Genomic DNA, 19591 nt, shown 5'->3' on the forward strand with positions numbered 1-19591 from the left:
AAATCAATATGAATAACACCATAATTAACAGGAGCTATCCCTTAGGCTTACAAATCAAGTTAAACATTTTACAATTCGGCTACTTGAAATATGAATCCCTTGCTTGATCATTCATAACAGGAGCTGCACTTTCAGTAACTCACATGATTCCTTCCTTCATCAGAGAATACGTGTTATAGTTGAAGGCCATAAATTGGCTCAACTCAGCCAGGATTTTACTTCACTTTTTTTTTTTTTTTTTTTTTTTTATTTGCAGCTGGAAAGGAATACCTCCGGTGAGTATAAAACAAGTCTATGACTATTGAGGCTTTGATAAGGCACCATTCTTTGAAAGCAATAGACGTGCTCCTTTCACTAATTCCTCCTTAATCATAAATAGAACGGCAGCTGCAAGAACACTTTGTACAATCTTTGTGCTCATCCCTTTGTAAAATCCAGACAAACCCTCGTTATTAACTATCTTTGTGAGCGCATCAAATGTACCTGAAATGGTAGAAGCAAAGAAATAAGTGAATAGCACAGCATACACAAGAAGTTCAATCATAAACACAAAAGAGTGGAAGAAATCAGATAAACTTCTTGCTGTCTAATGTACACCTCCACAAGCATGGTCATGGCCTTGAGTTGAGAAATGAATTATCAATAATAAAGGTTCCACATGTTACTGTGTGGCTCATTCTAGCTTGCAAAGCAATGGCCCAGGTTAATGAGTATAGAAAAAATAAGATAGATAGATTAAGTTCAAGAAAAATAAGGCCATCCAAGTTCAATTTACAGCTAAAATAATTTCTCGTAAGTTCAAATGCCAATAACAAAGTTAATAGAATGCACCCTGTACAGTTAATAGAAAGCGAAGTAATATATATGGGGTATAATTAGCCTTAAAGTCCTGATAGTCATAATCATCCCACTAATGCATCCATCAAGTTATGGACGTTTGCAACATTACTAGTAAAATTCTGCTGCTGTTGAAGTCATCTTGGTCCTTCAGTAAGACATTGGACTTTTTTTACAAGTAGAGTTAGTGGACATATGAGTAACATTTGAAAGGTAAGAACATTGTTTAAAGGTCCACAGTGGTACCCTTCTCATGCTTCTTGGGTCCTCAAAAAGGTTGAGGAAGTGATAAGTAATAAACAGTTAGCAAATGGTGATGTGGTGGTTATAATGACCTGCAACAGGGCCTTTCAAATTGGATTGGTCTAATTCTGTTGGGTATTCTTTTCTTCCATACACGCAAATAGATTTAAGGGGTTCAAATGCTTGGTAGGCTTTCTAAGTTCTACCTGCACAATATAGGATCACACATGCTGTCTGTGATTCACACAAAAGACAGCTGGCCGTTGGGCCCCTCCTATGTTCTTTTGTGTTTATCCACGCTATGTTTGGATGGCTGCATTTCATGAGAAACAAACTCTACCCACGCCTCATGACTGAAAGAGCATTGTTAATTACCTGATTCGGAGGGTAAAGGGAAAATTTGGTGATACTCAGATTGTGTGCTGTAATTCCTAGAAGTATTGGTACAATATGGGAAGCTAGAAACCCTCAGATATATGTCATTTAGCCTAGTAATCCTATCGTGATTGCTGAAAATCTTTTTTTATTATCAGTTGTAGATACCAGGCAAGTACTATGAAGTATGGTTTTCCTTCAATTATAATTCTGTAATGTGGATGTGCCTGAAGACAAGGGCAACCGGTCATTGAAGGTGGCTCTAAGATTATGTACCTATGGCCTTATAGGAGTCTCCATTTCACCTCAACTCTTCATCTTGCTTCTTGTAAGTTGTAACTCCAATATGGTTTTGAACAGTTGACAGTTGAATGATGAACATGGAAAATTTCCTTAGAAAGATTGAATCGAACACTAACACAAGCACCCAAGTCTGAGAGACAGAGGTTAAGCGAAAGGTCATATTTGTACATCTTTACCTTCCAGGAGCCTGATCCTCAATATACAGAACACTAGTTGGTGTTGTGTTTTAGAATTGGGTCATTGGATCAAAAAATGGGAGAAAATGATTAAGCCAAAAATTTACATGCCTTTGTAGTGATGCTTTGTGTCTGTGCCAGCAATTTGCTTTGCTTGAAGCCTCGACTGCAAAAAGGAATAAAACAAATAATTAGATGGCTTTTATACTTTGCATATAAATGGAGTTCGGGACATGACAACACAAAAAGGTTTAAATTAAAGGAATGTGAGGGAAGGGGCAATGAGAGTCAGCCTAATCATCTAATCTGCTCCAACGAACCTTAGCCAAAATAATTTGTCATTTTCTGCACCCATTGGACAGCAGCTTTGTCAGCCATGTCAGGGGTTCCTTAGGGATCAATCCACTTTGTGTATATTGACTGAACGCAAAGGCCTAACTAATTTTCCGACTTACTTCAAAGAATAAAATAACTTTTGTTGTGGATTTTTTTTTTTTTTTTTTTTGGGGGGGGGGGGGGGGGGGGGACACTGACGATCTTTAATTAGATGTGTTAATGTTGCATACAACTAATTCTAGCCAGACCTTGCCTAACGTAAATAGATAAATAAGTAGAAGGTTGTTGGCTTGTTGCTGTAATGAGAATATAGCCAAATTCAAGATGTCCATCTGTGTAAATTTTCACCGCCAACCACTTTCTAAAAACCAGCTGTTAAAAAAATATGAAGTCTTTACCTTTACCACCAAAAGGGGATATGTCACGACAGTAGCTCCAAGCTTTGCTACAGCCCCAAGTAAAAATATCTACCAACACAAATACAAACAATTCAAATGAATTAAAAATTAATAGACAGTGAGTGAAGAAGAGAATTGGGAAAAGGGGGAGTGCAGTTTTTTAAACGAGCAGGAAATGAACAAGCCACAAATGTGATGCCCAGAATTTGGTGATGCATGACTTCTAAATTCAGATAAGTACTAACCTCTAAAGCAGTTACTCCCTTGCTATCATTTTTATTCATTGCACGCCTCTGCCTCAGCTTTTTCAATAGGGTCTCATACAGCATGAACTGTATAGATGGATTGCTTACCTGGAAACCCATTACACATGGTCAATCACATACCTTTTTTACAAAAGAAAACATATATATATAGATATATATAGATATATATATAAAAAACAAAGAAATAACTTGAGGATATATACCATTATCAATGTTGGTATTACACCTTTCCAAAAGCCCCAAAATCCAGCTTCATCATAAACTTCTTGAATCTACAAAATACTACTGCTTGTTAGAGCAAGAGACAGTGCACTCGAAGACCATCCCCAAATATAAAGAACGAGCTAGATGCACAATCAAGAAGCACCATAAAACTTGTTTATAAATAAAAGACGGGTCATTTTAAAATAGAAGCCCTGTGTCAAGAACTCAAGTCTGTGTACATTTATGACCCCTCTTCTTTGGCACAATAAGCGAACATACAAGAAAAAGAGGGGGGGGATAAAAAGGAGAAATTCAGCCCTTGAACAAGATGCTTATACAATACTAAACATGGCAATCATAGGATTGAAAACAACTAAAACAATTAAGCTCTAAGGAAAAGAAGAGAGTAAAAAGGCATAACAATTACATACTGCATGGCTAGTTCCATAAGGTGGTGGCTCCATTGCAACTAAACTATCTTCAGGAGATCTTATAGCTTGATTGGGCTGTACTTTCTTGGAAGCCTTAGTGTGCGTCTGTGGAAAGTAAAGAAAGAATTAGCATTATGTACTAAAAAATGTAGTCGAATGCAATTGGACAATATGCCTGAGAAAATTTTCTCAGGGTGTTTGATAGAAAAAGGAGGCAACAACATGTAACATATATAATTATATACTCAGAAAAAACCAACTTGACAGTTACTTCCATGGATTAGGAATCTAACAGGATTCAAGTGGAACAGATAGGGGTCAGGGGCAATCAAAAAATTAGCAAAAACAGCATGCCAAAAGATTGGTATGGGAATATATAACTCCCAAGGATTTGATCGATAAGCAGATTGATCTCAGTTCAAGTGTTATGGTGTCATATCCAGCTAGTCTTATCTCCCACCCATTATTGAGGTACCAACAATATTTATTGAGTATTTTGCTTAGCTTGGAATCTAGTGAGTATCAATACCATCCAGACTTGATGAAACTTCAGCCATAAACAATGGGGGTAAAGAATCGAGGGAGAAGACACAACACTAACCAATATGCGAATCTGAAATAACTATTGATTAATGGACTGGAAATAAATTAAAAATTCACTAAATCTAAACAAATGAACATGTTTGTTCCAGTAGGAGAGGAATTGTAGCAGCAGCAAAACAAATTCAATACAAACAAAGACAATAACACCACCCAGATAGCTGGTGGGCAAGCGAGCAAGAGATAGATGTGATCAAAGGAGTGAAGGTGTTTAAAGAAGTCCACATAAAGTAAAATATATTTCTTATTGTGCTTCAGTTTGAAACTTGTTACCTGCATCCGAATGACAATAACCCATATGGGATTTGTCAGCAACACATTTGTACACCTAAAAGAATGGAGACAAAAGGAACTCAGATAGTGCCTTACTGTAAGTACAGGTTACAGAGAAATAGGATCAAATCAGGCTCTATAAAACAAATTTACAAATTAAGAGTGTGTTGATCATGTAACAAAGCATTAATTACATGTTCTGGTATTATTTGACTAGCACAAATAAATTATCAGTAAAAAACAACAATCCAATCATGACCCATTGAATGTGGGATCTATAATAAGATGTAGCATACCTTACAATAGTATGGTAAGGGTGGACAAGGCATGCAAAGGCCACAGTAACATACATACACATAAGAAACAAGTGACAATAACACAATTACAAATGTATGAAAGGCCTAACTGGCAAATATATATTCACAAAGGAATGAAAATAACACACTAATCAAGAACTTCAAAAAAAAAAAGGGAAATAATTCATTATAAACCTTCTTTGAAAAAAAAAAAATTCAAAAATTATGAACTCCACAAAGTCCCACTATGAGTCATGCCATCAATGTCAAAGTTGGGACTTTTGTTGGGAAAATCAAGCATGGTGTTTTATTAATGAGTACCTATTAAAAAAAAAAAAATAGTCATAGGAAGCAGATTTATTGGGTAGGCAAATTGTTCAAGTGTCCAAACATTCTCCTATACACAAGATTGAACTTATATTCATCTGGCTTCAACAATGCCTTATTTCCTTACCACGGGCAAGAGCTGGCACTGGAAAGTGAATTAAACTCCAATAGCAATTTTACAAAGACAAAGCATGATACAAGACATGCGACATGTGATATGCAATTATACATATGCTCGATTTTTTAACAAACATATCACATACTCTTTTCATGCTGCCAGCTACCCATACAAATATACAATATAATAGTTTGCAAAATTAACCTATAAGAAAGTAGAAGAGGCAAAGTCATGTTTGAAACACCTCAAAATTACTTGTAAACCTAAATTTCAGAGGAAGCGTGAAACTCTGCATGTTTTGATATTTATGGAACGGACGAAGCTTTTTTTTTATTTGTTGGGCTCAAGTCGTGCAATTATAGAGCTTTCGCTCATATAATCTGTTCAATACCAGACTTTTGGGTTATTAAATTTTGAGGTGCTTCAAACATGACTTTGCCTCTTGTACTTTGTTAAACTAGAGTTAGAAAGGCGAGGAATAAATAAAACAACAAAACGAAATTATAGAATCTTTTACAGAGAACAAAATTGGAAAAGTAATTACCCAGACATAGCAGCCACAATTAACGATGACAACATACCAACAGATCCATCCCCAAGTCCTCTCTTCCTGCGGTCAAGAGCAATAGCTTCAGCCTTATTCCTGAATATTTGATAGAAATAATAGTAAACACCCTGTATCATAAAAATATCAGATGAGGATCCAGGAAGAGAAATCAACAAGCAAGTTCAAAACCACCCAAAGGTTAAAGACCAACTTCAGCTCGTAAAACATGTTCAATGACATAGTAACCTAGCTTCTAATCACCATCCCCCACATCTAAATGCCTTGCACAAAAGGCGAGGAGGCAAGGGGAAGGAGATGAGTGCAATAAAGTTTGTATAGCAAGTTCAAAACCACCCAAACGTTAAAGACCAACTTCAGCTTGTAAAACATGTTCAATGACATAGTAACCTAGCTTCTAATCACCATCCCCCACATCTAAATGCCTTGCACAAAAGGCGAGGAGGCAAGGGGAAGGAGATGGGTGCAATAAAGGTTGTATTTGAGTCTTTATATGGTTGAGAAATAAACTGTAGATATAATAAGAAAGAACCAGGCATAACAATAACTTTATTCACTCATTAATAAGAAAGCATACTGGTCTTGTATGCCCTATAATTCATTAATTAGACATGCATTTGAGTATACGTCAACTTTAGAACATGTCAATGACAACTACCACCAAGCAAAGATTTTCGAAAAATGAAACAATAGGGAAGCATTTTAATTGCATAATCAAATATGAACAAGAAGAAGCTATTAATTTACTGCTCCAGATAATTCTGAGTCATACTATTCTCGTGAACCAGCTAGGAATAAGTATTGATTGTATGACTTCTCTTTTAGGATCTGCTTTGAGCAAGTCACAGCCTTAGCGAAGTAATATTGTTTCTGATTGCAATATCCTAACTCGAGCCAACAGCCCACCAAAATCACCCATGAAGAAAAAGTCAAGACAGCTCGCAGCCTCGCACACATTATTGAACAGCAATAGCAATCCCATATACCCCCAATGCGCAAATAATAGCACAAACTCATGGTTAAAAAACTACGCAAGTTAATGTTACTGAGTGTCCGTAAGAAAAACCAAATATTTCAATTTCATTTCCAAAACATACAAAAATCATATCAAATAATGAGACCTTGAATATGGAAATAAGCTAAATATACAAACAAAATTTACTTCTTCAACCAGCACCATACAAAATGAAGTAGCAATGCCAAATATAACTAATGGACAAACTTACAAAAATATTCCTTTCATTTCAATTTCAATAGGCCACATTTCAATTTAAGGATGTCCAAAATAAAATTCATCACTCTTTGGCAAGTTACATTTTGTGTTTTCTCGTATTAATCTCATCATTTGGCATTATACTAAGATACGGAGTAATTATTTTTAAAATATAGTAACCAAATGTGGCATATTAAAGTGCGACGAAGGTAAACAATTGACAACATTTACTCACCTGAGAAGCAGCAGTACCTACTAATGACGGTGTCAAACCTCCATACAGCCTCCCCCATCCTTCATGCTTCACAACCTAAATTTACACCCAAATTCACCCGAAATTCCGAAATCCAGTCAATATTAAAGCTCAATTTGAAGAAATAATACCTTCAAAATAAATTTCAAAAATAATGAAGCAAATACCTGACACATTTGTTCAAGAGTTCCAAGCTTCTTCCTCTCCTTCTTCGTATTCCGATCCGTTTGCTGCCGAGTATTAACCTAATTTCAAACAAATTTCAATAAATTCAAATATAAAACCAATGATCAAAATTAGACCATTGAATTTCAAATTAAGCAAATGAGAAATTGAAAATGAAGAAGAGAGAGAGAGAGAGGAGTACAGTTTGAAGAGGATAAGTGATGAGTTGAGCGATGATACCGCCGCCGGCGCCGGCGAGGCCATTGATAAGAGCATCCGACATACTGCAGCAAAATTGTTGATCGGAAAATGAGGGTTTGTTGATCGATGAGAGGGGAGAGGAAATGAGGGGGAAAAGACGGTATCTTGACTTTGGATGTAGCGAGTGCAAGATCGCTTTCAGTTGTTGCGTTTCAACATCAATTTCATCAAGTTTTATGTCAAGAAGGTAGTTGTTGCGTTGGAGTAATTAATCATTCTCCCTAATTATAGCCCAAGATATTTGGGGATATTATTATCTATAGTGTCTATTAAAAGGTGTTTTAGATGTTCGAAACATATCATCTTATCTTAATTATAAATTCTAACATGTTAAAGATCATTCTGTCAAAAATAAAATACGATGAATAAGGATCTTTATTATGGAAATAATGTAACTAGGTCACTTGGTACATCGCTCGAGCCTATATATTTTCTCATATGAACTCTTTATATTGGTTGACTCAAACCTATAAATATTTTTATCATGGATTTGCAGAAATGGTAATTGGATTATATACTTGTATGCAATTTGCAGAAATGGTAATTGGATTATATACTTGTATGTAATTTTGTGTATGTTTAGATATATAACTCTTCCAAAAACGTTTGTTTATCTAATTCAAGATGGTTTCGTGCCGGTGACACGTCGAGTTTACAATGGTGGATTGCGTAAGAACTTAAAATGCTACTTGTATGAAGATGCAAATGCAATTTGAACCATGAAGAAGCAACTTACATGAATGAATCAAGAGAATGTATTAAGTAGCCCAAGTTATAAATTAAACTTGAATTGCATAGTATTGAATCTATTTTTCTCAAAACTGATATTATTTGAACTTATTAACGTTGATCAAAATGTTTGATAATTAACTTTTCCTAAATGAATTAAGTAGATCTAAATGCATAACAGAAGTTCAAGAAAGTTAAGTTTGTATATACTCTGCTATAGGTTAATAGATGCTACACACTTCAAAATCCAATCAAACTAGTTACGAATTTAGTCTAATTAAGTCAAAATCAGGTGAATTGAACATACGACACACCATATAAGTGATAACAAGGTGAATGAAAATTAGAGTAGGTTCTTGGTTGTATACTTTGAGCCTTTTCTTGAAAGCATGAAATGCATTCTTATTTATCACTTCCTAAAGATTGAGTTTTCCCACAAATTTTGCTTTGTTATTGCTCCTCGAATGATTTTTATGACTAGTGTATCCCATACATGAAAAAACAGTAATTTGATGCATATTTTCACGGTCATATAAAAATATTATAATATTCTAAACTCTAAATTCTTATAAGTTTTCTACGTTTAACATAGCCTAATGACACAAAGTTTCTCACTTTTTTTTTAATTTTTTTTTTTTAATGTAGTTCAAGTTATTACTCCGCATGATTCTTTTTCTTTTTTTTTAGAAATTACATTTTCTATTTACCCTACACAATATTCCCTTAATTATTTGCTACCAGTATAATGTACTTCCTTAATTAAAAAAAAAAAAAAAAAGTTCACTTCAGCTTAGTTTCACTTTATTTTCAGCTTAGTTCAGTTGAGCTCTAATCACTTCAGTTCAATTTAGTTCAGTTCAATGTAAACACGGTGTTAGTTTAATGATTTTGGCCAAGCTCTTGTTGGAGATAATGGGGATAATTTAGTTTCCGCCTTTTCCCAAATTCGAAAAAATCCGCGTACTCATGGCGCTAATAGTCTGCCGGAAAAACATAGCTTACCTGAACCAATTCTTTCCGTCTAAATTTGCACAAATTATCAAATTCATACACACCGAAACTTTAGTAAGCCATCTTAAGAACTGCTCTAATTTCCCAGATCTACAATCCCTTCAAGCCTCAATGATCAAATCAGATAATATTAAAGATTGTTATGTAATGACCCAATTTATCAGCGTTTGTTCTTCCCTTAATCAGATAGATTATGCAAATTTAGCTGTTACCCAGATGAAATCTCCTAATGTTTTTGTGTATAATTCATTGATTAGAGGTGTAATTGATTGGGGAAGACCAATTCAAGCTTTGAAATTATACTTGAAAATGTTGAGAACTTCAATTTACCCAACTAGTTATACTTTATCGCCATTAATTAAGGCTTGTGGTCAAGCGTTTGATTTGAAAACTGGGGAATGTGTTCATTGTCATGCTTGGAAAATGGGGTTTGATGCTCATGTGTTTGTGTTGACTGCTTTGGTTGATTTTTATGGGAAACTTGGTAGGCTTGTTGAAGCACGGAAGGTGTTCGATGAAATCCTGAGAGAGATACTTTTGCGTGGAGCACTATTGTCTCGGTTCATGCTCGGGGTGGAGATATGGCTTCTGCGAGGAACTTGTTTGATGGGATGCCTCAGAGGAATGCTACTGCCTGGAATACTATGATTGATGGGTACGCGAGGCTAGGGGATGTTGAGGCTGCGGAGTTGTTGTTTGATCAGATGTCTGAAAAGGATTTGGTTTCGTGGACTACTATGATCGCGTGTTATACTCAGAACAAAGAGTACAAAAAGGCGTTGGCTGCCTATGATGAGATGCTGAAGAATGGGATCTGCCCTGATAAGAGGACATTAGCAACAGTAGTATCATGCTGTGCACATCTTGGAGCTCTTGATTTAGGGAGGAAGATTCATTTCTATATTGTACGAGAGGGGTTTTTACTCGATGTTTATATTGGGTCTGCGTTGGTAGACATGTATGCCAAGTGTGGGAAATTAGAAAGATCGCTTGTGATCTTTTTCAACTTAAGGGAGAAAAACCTCTATTGTTGGAATTCTGTCATTGAAGGGCTTGCGGCTCATGGGTATGGAAAATTAGCGATTGCTATGTTTGATAAAATGTTAGAGGAGAATGTTAAACCTAATGGGGTAACTTTTATTAGTGTTCTTAGTGCATGCACTCATGCAGGGCTAGTCGAAGAAGGCCGTGAGATATTCCAAAGCATGATTAATGATTTTCAAATTTGTCCAGAGCTAAAGCATTATGGCTGTATGGTTGATCTATTATGCAAAGCTAAGTTGCTCGAAGATGCATTAGAACTGATTAGAAGTATGAAAGTTGAACCAAATTCAGTTATCTGGGGTGCCCTATTAAGTGGCTCTAAGCTATGTCAGAACTTAGAGATTGCTGAACTAGCCGTCAGTAAGCTAATGGAGTTGGAGCCTGATAACTGTGGTTACTATAGCCTGCTACTTAGCATGTATGCTGAAGCAAGTAGGTGGAGTGAGGTTAAAAAAATCAGGGCTATTATGAGGGAACAAGGGATAGAGAAAAGTTTTCCTGGATCTAGTTGGATTGAATTGGAAAATGAATTGCATCAGTTTGTTGCTGCTGATAAATCTCACCCTGCATTCAATGAGATATGTATTTTGCTTGATGAATTGTATGGACAGCTGAAGCCTGCATCTGTATCTATCTGAAAATGATCGAGTGAGTATATGGTCAAATTTGCGTATAATTCATTGCAAAAATCCTCTTGAGAGGACCACATGCCATGATAGAGTGAACTCTGCTAGAGTAAGAGTTTCAGCACATTCGGCTAGAGTAAACTCTTATATGTAGAATAGTATAATTCTCCTTCCCGGAGGCCTTCTCATTAAAACAATATATATAGGGATTACAACCTAATCATGAGAATAACCTAAAAATACACAAGATATATTTTACAGAATATTTACGAGATAATATTAACATATTATCTAACACACCCCCGCAGTCGAAGCGGGAGGAGGACGGACGCTAAGACTGTCTCTGAAATCTAAAAAGAGTTGGCGAGGTAAACCTTTAGTGAAAATATCTGCGTACTGTGATGAAGAAGGAACATGTAAGACCTTAATCTCACCTAGAGCAACCTTGTCACGGACAAAGTGAATATCTATCTCTATGTGCTTGGTACGATGGTGTTGTACCGGGTTGCAAGATAAGTATACGGCAGAAATATTATCACAATAAACCAAGGATGCCCGTCGAATAGGGCAATGTAACTCAAGAAGTAGGTTCCGGAGCCAACATAATTCAGAAACAACATTAGCAACACCTCTATATTCTGCTTCGGCACTTGATTTGGACAATGTAGCCTGTCGTTTTGCGGACCAAGAGACCAGATTATCACCCAAATAAACACAATACCCTGAAGTCGAGCGCCGAGTGTCCGGGCAACCGGCCCAGTCGGCATCTGTGTATGATGTAAGGCTCGTAGGTGCAGAACGGTGCAAATGTAAACCATGATCAAAAGTGCCTTTGATATATCTTATAATACGCTTGAGAGCGTTATAATGAGGTTCCCTAGGAGCATGCATGAATAAGCAAACCTGCTGAACGGCATAAGCAATGTCAGGTCTCGTGAAAGTGAGATACTGGAGGGCACCTGCGAGGCTCCTGTACAGAGAGGGATCCTGCATTGGCTCACCATCGTGAGCGCTAAGCTTCGACTTAGTGTCGACGGGAGTAACAACCGATTTACAATTATCCATCTTAGCCCTATGAATAATTTCCTCTGCATACTTACTCTGACAAAGAACCATGGAGTCCTTCGTTCGGGTGACAGAAATTCCCAAAAAATAACTCAGCTTCCCTAAATCCGTCATGGAGAATTCAGACTTAAGACGAGCAATAATATCACCCTTGAGCTGTTCTGAGGAAGCTGTGAGTACAATGTCATCAACATAGAGTAAGAGATAAGCAACATTAGCACCATGTCGCAAAATAAAGAGGGAATTATCACTTTTGCTGCAAACGAAACCAATCTGCAACAGATAATTAGCAAACCGGTGGTACCAAGCCCGTGGGGCTTGTTTAAGACCATAAAGGGACCTGTTGAGCCGACAAACATAAGTGGGAGCAGTGGGATCAACAAATCCCGGTGGTTGATGCATATAAACGGTTTCCTTCAAATCACCATGAAGAAACGCGTTTTTGACATCTAACTGATGGATAGGCCAGTCCCTACCCAAAGCAATACTCAAAACAGTGCGAATAGTCGCCGGTTTCACCACGGGACTAAAAGTCTCATCACAATCCACACCAATCTGTTGAGACTTGCCATTCACAACAAGTCTTGCCTTATGTCTCTCCAAGTCACCATTTTCCCTGTATTTGTGTTTATATAACCACATACAACGAATAACATTGACCCCTTCCGGTCTAGGAACAAGATCCCAAGTATGTTGTTTAGTAAGAGCATTAAATTCCTCATTCATGGCGGCATTCCAATTATGGTCAAGCATGGCTAATTTCGGGTTTTTAGGAAGTGGGGAAATAGAAGGAACCACAATATTGGCTTGATATTTGGGGTTCGGTTTAAAAATCCCGTCTTTAGCACGAGTTGTCATAGTGTGGGTAGGCCGAGAGTGAGGTGTGAGGACCGGGGTGGGGCTCGGAATAGTACCGAACTGTATGGATGGTGAAATTGGGGAGTGCGATGGGCTAGGAGAGGAGATAATGGGGCTGGACAGAGGACTCCGCAGGTGGGCTGCGGTTGGAGCAGGTGTGCCGCGGCCCACTTGCGGAGTGGACTGTAAGTCCGTGTTGTGTGAGGGAGTATTGTGAGGCGTGGGTTTTGTGTTTAAATAACAGGGGCACGATCGTCAACTTCCCCTAAAAAATCTTCCCCTTTATCCAAAAACAAACACTCCAAACACCACCCTTGACCCCATCCCACGTCACTTTCTCTCTCCTCCAAAAACCCCTCTTTCAATGGCGATGTCACGACCCTCCCAACCACCTCCGCTGCCGCAACAACCACCTCCGGCAGTCCGATTAAACCTCGAAATCACCATTATCTCCGGCAAACACCTCAAAAACGTCAACTGGAAAAACGGCGATCTCAAACCCTACGCCATTTTCTGGGTCGACCCGGATAACAAACTCACCACCAAATCGGATGATTCCGGTAATACTAAACCCGTTTGGAACCAGCGATTTCTTTTACCCATTACTTCCCCTCTTTCCGACGCTTTTCTCTCTCTTGAAATCTTCCATTCAAAAGCGTCGGAAACCCCTAAACCTTTTGTGGGGTCTCTTCAGGTTCGTCTTTCTACCCTACCCGAACCCGATAACCCAAATATCATTCGGACTTACAACGTTCTCCGACCTTCCGGCCGCCCCGATGGGAAGATCCGATTGAAGCTCGCGATAAAGGAGCAAGCTTTACCTCAGCAACCTCAACCTCATAGTGGGTTGGAGTATGATTACCAAACTACCCCTCATCCTGGGTATTTTTACTCTTCTGCCCCTCCTTATCCGTACAGTGGCTCCAGGTCAGCATCCCCTGCTCCACCGCCGCCTCCTACGGCATTTCCGTACTCTATGGGATACTACTCAGGGTACTTCCCTCAAAGTGGGGTCAGGTCTTATGGGGCACCGTCTGCTCCGGTTGATTACAGTCCTTATGAGCAGAGGACGAGGACAAGTGGAGGTTTCGGGCCCGGTACAGGGTTAGCTGTTGGTGCGGTTGCAGGGGCGCTTGGTGGGATTGCATTGGATGAAGGGTTTAAGTATGAACAAGAGAAGATTGCTGAGAGGGTTGATGAGAATTATCTGCCAAAAGATGATTTTAGTGATTACCGTGGTGAATATTAGTGTGCAGGGATAGTTATGGCATGATGACTCTATACAGTTTGGGGGGTAAGCTTGCTTGTTGTTCATGGCCGTGTTTAACCAGCTGGTTATTGTGGTTCTATTGCTTTGATTATGTTTTATTAAATAGTTTGAAGGTCTTTGTGGAATAATTAAGTGTATATTGTACATAGTTCTACTTGACTTGTTTAAATGGTAATGTTAACCATAAAATTCCTGTTTTTATGACTAAATACTCTTGAATGTATTACCAAGTTTCAGTCTTTCACATGTTATAAGAATTGATTGATGGATCATATGCTGTAGCACTGCCCCTATTAAAATGTATGTTGGATAATGATTTTTTTGTTGGCTGTGGAGAATGGTTGTGTTTTAGGAGTACAAGGATGCTTTGATTGCTCTCTCTGGCTCTTTAGGTATGGTGTAATTGGTTAAGCAAAGTGATGTGTTGGATTATAAATGTTGGTTAGGGTTATATACTTAGGAGCTCAAGTTGATTTTTGTGTTTATCATGGGATTTGTCAAAACTCAAAAGTATTGAGTGATTAGTCAATTAACAAAATGATCATTGTGAGAATAATGTTCTAACCGCATTAGGATGGTTCTTATTAGCTTGTTCTCTTAATCGTCTCTTGGTGGACTGGTATTTGATGTTATGAAGCCTGTGTGTGCTATACTCTTCCTCTTGGTATGGATAAAATGCATGGGGCAAAAATTATTGCCTTATGTATGAGCTTCCAAGCAGTACTCCACTGCATCAGCATTGATAGGAAAGTTGATAAAGGAAAGGGACCTGTGCTATCAGGAGATGCTTAACTTTTGAAACTGGTCTAATTGAATCATTCTTGTGAGGGTGCAGTAGAAATTAAACCATGAAGGATATGTGTATTGGCTTTGTCTGGAGACAGATAGAAATGGACTTACTAGTGGCTTTTTTTTAAGTACAGAATTCAAGAGAGAACCTGCAGTATAGCTATGTACATGGGCTGTTTCAGTTGTTCCAAGGGAAGTAGAGAGTTAGTGGTGAAGTTGAACATGTGGTTTGTCTATGGTTGCTAGTGAATGTTTAACAAAATGCTCAACACCTGTTGAATGAAGGGCTTACATTTCTCTCATTTCTCGGGTTTGCCCCTTTTTCTTTATGTGTCCCACTTTCACTAGAGAATTTTAGCCCCTACATATAGGCTAGTTATTTTTTTTCCCCTTCCTCTTATTTACTACTCTATATCAGCTTTCATTTCTCTGCTCTCCCCATTGTTTCTTTTGTCGCAATACTCGCAACCTCTTGGTTCCTATACAACTAGCCTATACTTTGGTACCTATCTGGCTATCTGTTGCTTTATCCTCCGATAACTAAGGATGTATCTGTTGCAATATAACTGTGTGTTTTTCAAAAAGTTCTTTAAATTTTAGTACGGAATATAAAATTATTATTTTCAATGTGTTAAGTTCTCTCAAGCACTGTCTAGTTGTTTTTAATCTGCTATTGATGATATTATGGACTTTGATTCTCAAAAAGTTCTATTAATTTTAATGCGGAATATAAAACTGTTATTTTCAGTGTGTCTTAAGTTCTCTCAAGCAGTGTCTAGTTGTTATTAATCTGCTATTGATGATATTATGGACTTTGATTCTCATTTGAAGTATGAACTCTGCTTCGTGTGTTATAAGAACTTGTTTTGTACAATAGCTGATCTTGTCACGCCTATTTCAAGGTAGGGCTTTAATTGTGAAGCTATCTTTTTCCCAAGGTAAGAGGTTTTTGTGAACTCTTGGATTTGGATATGCCTGTAACAAGGACCTTACAGCCAAGGCAATTAACAATGGAGCTACATCTTGAAGGCTGTTCTCTGCAGTTTCCTGCTTCCTTTTCACAGTGAGTGTATAGAAATCTTTTTTGGAGTGATGTTTGAAGTGTTTAGCAAAGAATTGACCTAGTGGGCCACAACAGAGTCCTTTGTGCATGGGTAAGAGGGCAATGCTCAAAAGGTGATTTAGACTAAGCATAGGTTTATCACTTATTAGTGTTGTATAATAATGGTAGGAAGGACCAAGTGTGGATTCAAAACGTGAAGAAACTGTAGATAGAGACTTCTGTGCAGCGTTTCCATTGCCCTTTGACAAGAGGGTGATTTAATGATGTTAAGATGGACCAAGATTGGGGATGAGATTTTCCACACCTTAACTTCTGCCTACCTCTATATATGCTGAAGACCTTTTCAACTTACTGGACGGCCTGTGATAGGTGTAGTCTGTTTGGTTTGTGATCTTTTAGCTTGTGTCCTTACCTTTTCTTTCTTAAAGGTAGGGGGGCCACTGGGCCGGTGGGAGCTAGTTATAGTGTCTTATCAGGCGGTATTTTGAGGACTCATGAAGGGATATTAGTGGTCTTGGGGACTTATAAGTAGCAAGGGACCATTTTGGATGACATGAGATTTGATTTTGTACCTCTGTTATAATATTGGAGTTTCTCAGTTTCCAACAGTAAAGTTGTCATCAATATAAACAAAATTAGCACATCTATGAATGTATAGAATTAAAAGTACTGCATTCAAATTATAAATTTGGTTTGAAGAATTTGTTTTCAATTGTGATTACCTTTAAAGGAAATAAACTCTTTTCACTATTGGAAAACTATTTTCCATCCTTGTACAAATCAACGCAGAAAAATGGAGTAGAAAACTGATTTCCTTGCTAGTCTTTCCATCTTTCTACAAATCGACAGGGAAAAATGGAGTAGAAAACTGATTTCCTTACTAGTCGAAAAAGATGTGAAATAAGTTTAAATCGGTGATAAACCCTAGCAGCCCTCAATGACTGAATTGCTATCTAGCCTACACTCAGGGTAAGATCTGTAACAATGAACTACTTTACACTCTAGTTCATGGTTACATGCATTGGCGAATAGGTTTTTTTTTTTTTTTTTTTTTTTTTTTTTTTTTTTTTTTTTTTGACGGGGGCGATTAGTTGATTACACATGGGGTTTGCACATTGAACTTTTGAGACACTTCACTAGTCTTGAAACTAATGAATCTTATCTAAATCTGAACTGTTTTTCGTTCATTTAATTGTTTTTATTCTTTCTTTCAGTAGTATTTATGGACAAATTACCAGAGGACATGCATAATTTTCTCTCCTCACACCAAATGGTTGGAGTGTGGAGGTTTGCAGCTTGGTTTTGTTCATTGCTGAGATGTCTGAATTGGCCTCTTATCAGTCTTATCTTAGTCTTATCTTAGTCTTATCTGTGAACTGAAACTGTTGTGAGAAACAGAATTTCGTAGCTTTGTTGCATTGATTTTCCCTGTCGCTCTACTAACAGGGAGTGACTTTGGAACATCCTGAACCGAAATAGTTATACATACATGCATGTCTGTTACACATGGCACAAAAACAGTGTGATATGAAGATGGTTCGACTTTTGGGTTGTCGAATATATGCATGAAGACATATACTAAAGGAAATCGTTATGCTAGTTGTAATGTTTGGTTCTGCCTTGGATTGTGCCTTGTCTGCTTTTCTGATTAGTGATGAGATGTCGAAACAGAATACCGAGTTCCTGGCAAAGCGACTCGAGGAAATGATATCAGAAATGTACCTTGTTTTGTGGTGTTTGGATCATTCTTCTTGGAAAATCTATGTTATAATAGGATTGTACATGATATTTGAGGAGTCTTCAAAAGGTGGTGCAATTTAATATGGACTATGTGAATTATAGATTTCTGTCGAAAGTATGTGCTTCTAGGATGTTTATAGTCCAATAATAGATATGACCATTGCTTCCTAGTGACCCCCTTGTTTGGATTTCTTAAATATTTCGAAACCACTTTTTTCAACTTTTAATGTGTGTGAGTGTGACAATATCATTTTCAAATTTTTAAGATTTATTTTGACGCCCAAAATCCCTAAGTTCTAAATGTGGACACTCTTGTCCCAACATTTTTATCTTTGGAACTACTCTTATGGCAATCTTGCGTAATCGAAGTCTCTCTCTGGAGTTACATGAAGGGGTACGTTACACAAATATCCGAGATTTGTTAAACAATCCAATCTCGATTGGAAAATTATCCCTAATATCTTGTATAGTTATGGTGGTACATATTTTTTCAGCTTATCGATACTCTTATATATACATCTAATTATTAGGATAATCAATCTTAATAACTACAGTATAGTAGTATATTATATGTTTATATGTTTGTCATTCTTCTTCCACTAAGGAGGAATGTGAGATATTCTTCTATGTGTTAATACCGAATTTGCGAAATTTTTGTTTTAATACTGGAATTGTGAACAATGAAGCCTCAATAATTGTTTTGGTAGGAAAATATCTGTGAATAGTTAGTTTTTTAATGCAAAGCGCAATAATTATCTGTTAAATGGCATTGGCTTATCATGCCTTTCAAAGTTTCAATCAACCACTGTCGTCAGCGTATTGTAAAAGAAAGAAACTGTGTTGTGAACTAAAATTATGATATGGTCTGAATGTCTGATGACTATTTATCACTCTCTCCGTTCCAGAATGATGTTCCTGTTTCATTAAATCGATGCAAATTTTTATTCAACTTTGACCGCAAATATCTTTAATTTTACATTAGCAAAAATTATAAAAGTTAGATATTAATAATTTACTCACCAAATCGAATCAAACTAGATCCCACATGACTATATTTATTCTTATAGATTAAGAGAAATTTAGAAGATTTCTCTTTTTTAAAAAAAGTCAAAGATTCCAAACAAGAACATTATTGTGGAACGGATGGAGTATTTTTTTTTTGAAGGGACTGATGACTATTGCTGAAGAGTAAAATCATTTTTTTTTTCAACTTAAGGGAAAAAAAAAAAAAAAAAAACTTTGATGACTCAAAAAATTAATAAGGTGATGATAATCATGAATTTGGATATTATCTTGTTTTGATAATCCTAAGTTGAGTTTAGGAGGACCCATGTTCAACTAAGGTTGTCGGAATTAGAGGCCCTTTTGCAAGGTACTCCATAGTTTTTACTTCATTTGTTTGTAATTGTAATTTCGTTTTCAATACCATGAAAAAGATATCACCAATTATCGTTGACTCTAGTTTCAAGTCTTAGTGCTACCTTTTTTCTAAATATAATTATCAATATGACCTTATTTTCTGCATTTTTTTATTTTATTTAATTAAAGAATGTCGAATAATTGGTTAATCTACTACTTCGAATTAAAGGTAATAGTCTTTACTATCTTGCGGCGGGAGGCAGAGAAGTTATAGGTAGGGGTGAAAGTAAATTGGATAAAAACCGAAAACCGAACCAAACCAAACCGAACAAGCAATTCGGTTCGGTTTTTTTCGGTTTTCGGTTTGGATCGGTTTGAGAAACTGGAAACCGAAATA

At 37.0% G+C, this 19591-nt stretch overlaps 2 protein-coding genes and 1 pseudogene across 2 annotated transcripts; 2 read left to right on the forward strand and 1 right to left on the reverse strand.

The window, feature by feature from the left end:
• Positions 1-224: 224 nt before the first annotated feature.
• Positions 225-7833, reverse strand: LOC145556671 (peroxisomal nicotinamide adenine dinucleotide carrier-like). The gene is made up of 11 exons (XM_081618326.1): positions 7582-7833; positions 7382-7459; positions 7197-7271; positions 5728-5858; positions 4443-4497; positions 3570-3674; positions 3138-3206; positions 2914-3021; positions 2669-2737; positions 2046-2100; positions 225-483 (listed from the first exon to the last, which is right to left on the reverse strand). Exons 1-11 carry the CDS (start codon positions 7660-7662, stop codon positions 299-301), a joined length of 1011 nt encoding a protein of 336 aa, XP_081474452.1. The 5' UTR covers positions 7663-7833; the 3' UTR covers positions 225-298.
• A 1502-nt stretch (positions 7834-9335) lies between these two features.
• Positions 9336-11165, forward strand: LOC145555505 (pentatricopeptide repeat-containing protein At1g06143 pseudogene; annotated as a pseudogene).
• A 2068-nt stretch (positions 11166-13233) lies between these two features.
• Positions 13234-14515, forward strand: LOC145556672 (uncharacterized). The gene has a single exon (XM_081618328.1). The coding sequence runs from the start codon at positions 13338-13340 to the stop codon at positions 14220-14222; it is 885 nt and encodes a 294-aa protein (XP_081474454.1). The 5' UTR covers positions 13234-13337; the 3' UTR covers positions 14223-14515.
• Positions 14516-19591: the final 5076 nt, after the last annotated feature.

Source organism: Chenopodium album, chromosome 8 (assembly GCF_948465745.1).
Source record: "Chenopodium album chromosome 8, dcCheAlbu1.1, whole genome shotgun sequence".
Lineage (NCBI taxonomy): Eukaryota > Viridiplantae > Streptophyta > Magnoliopsida > Caryophyllales > Amaranthaceae > Chenopodium > Chenopodium album.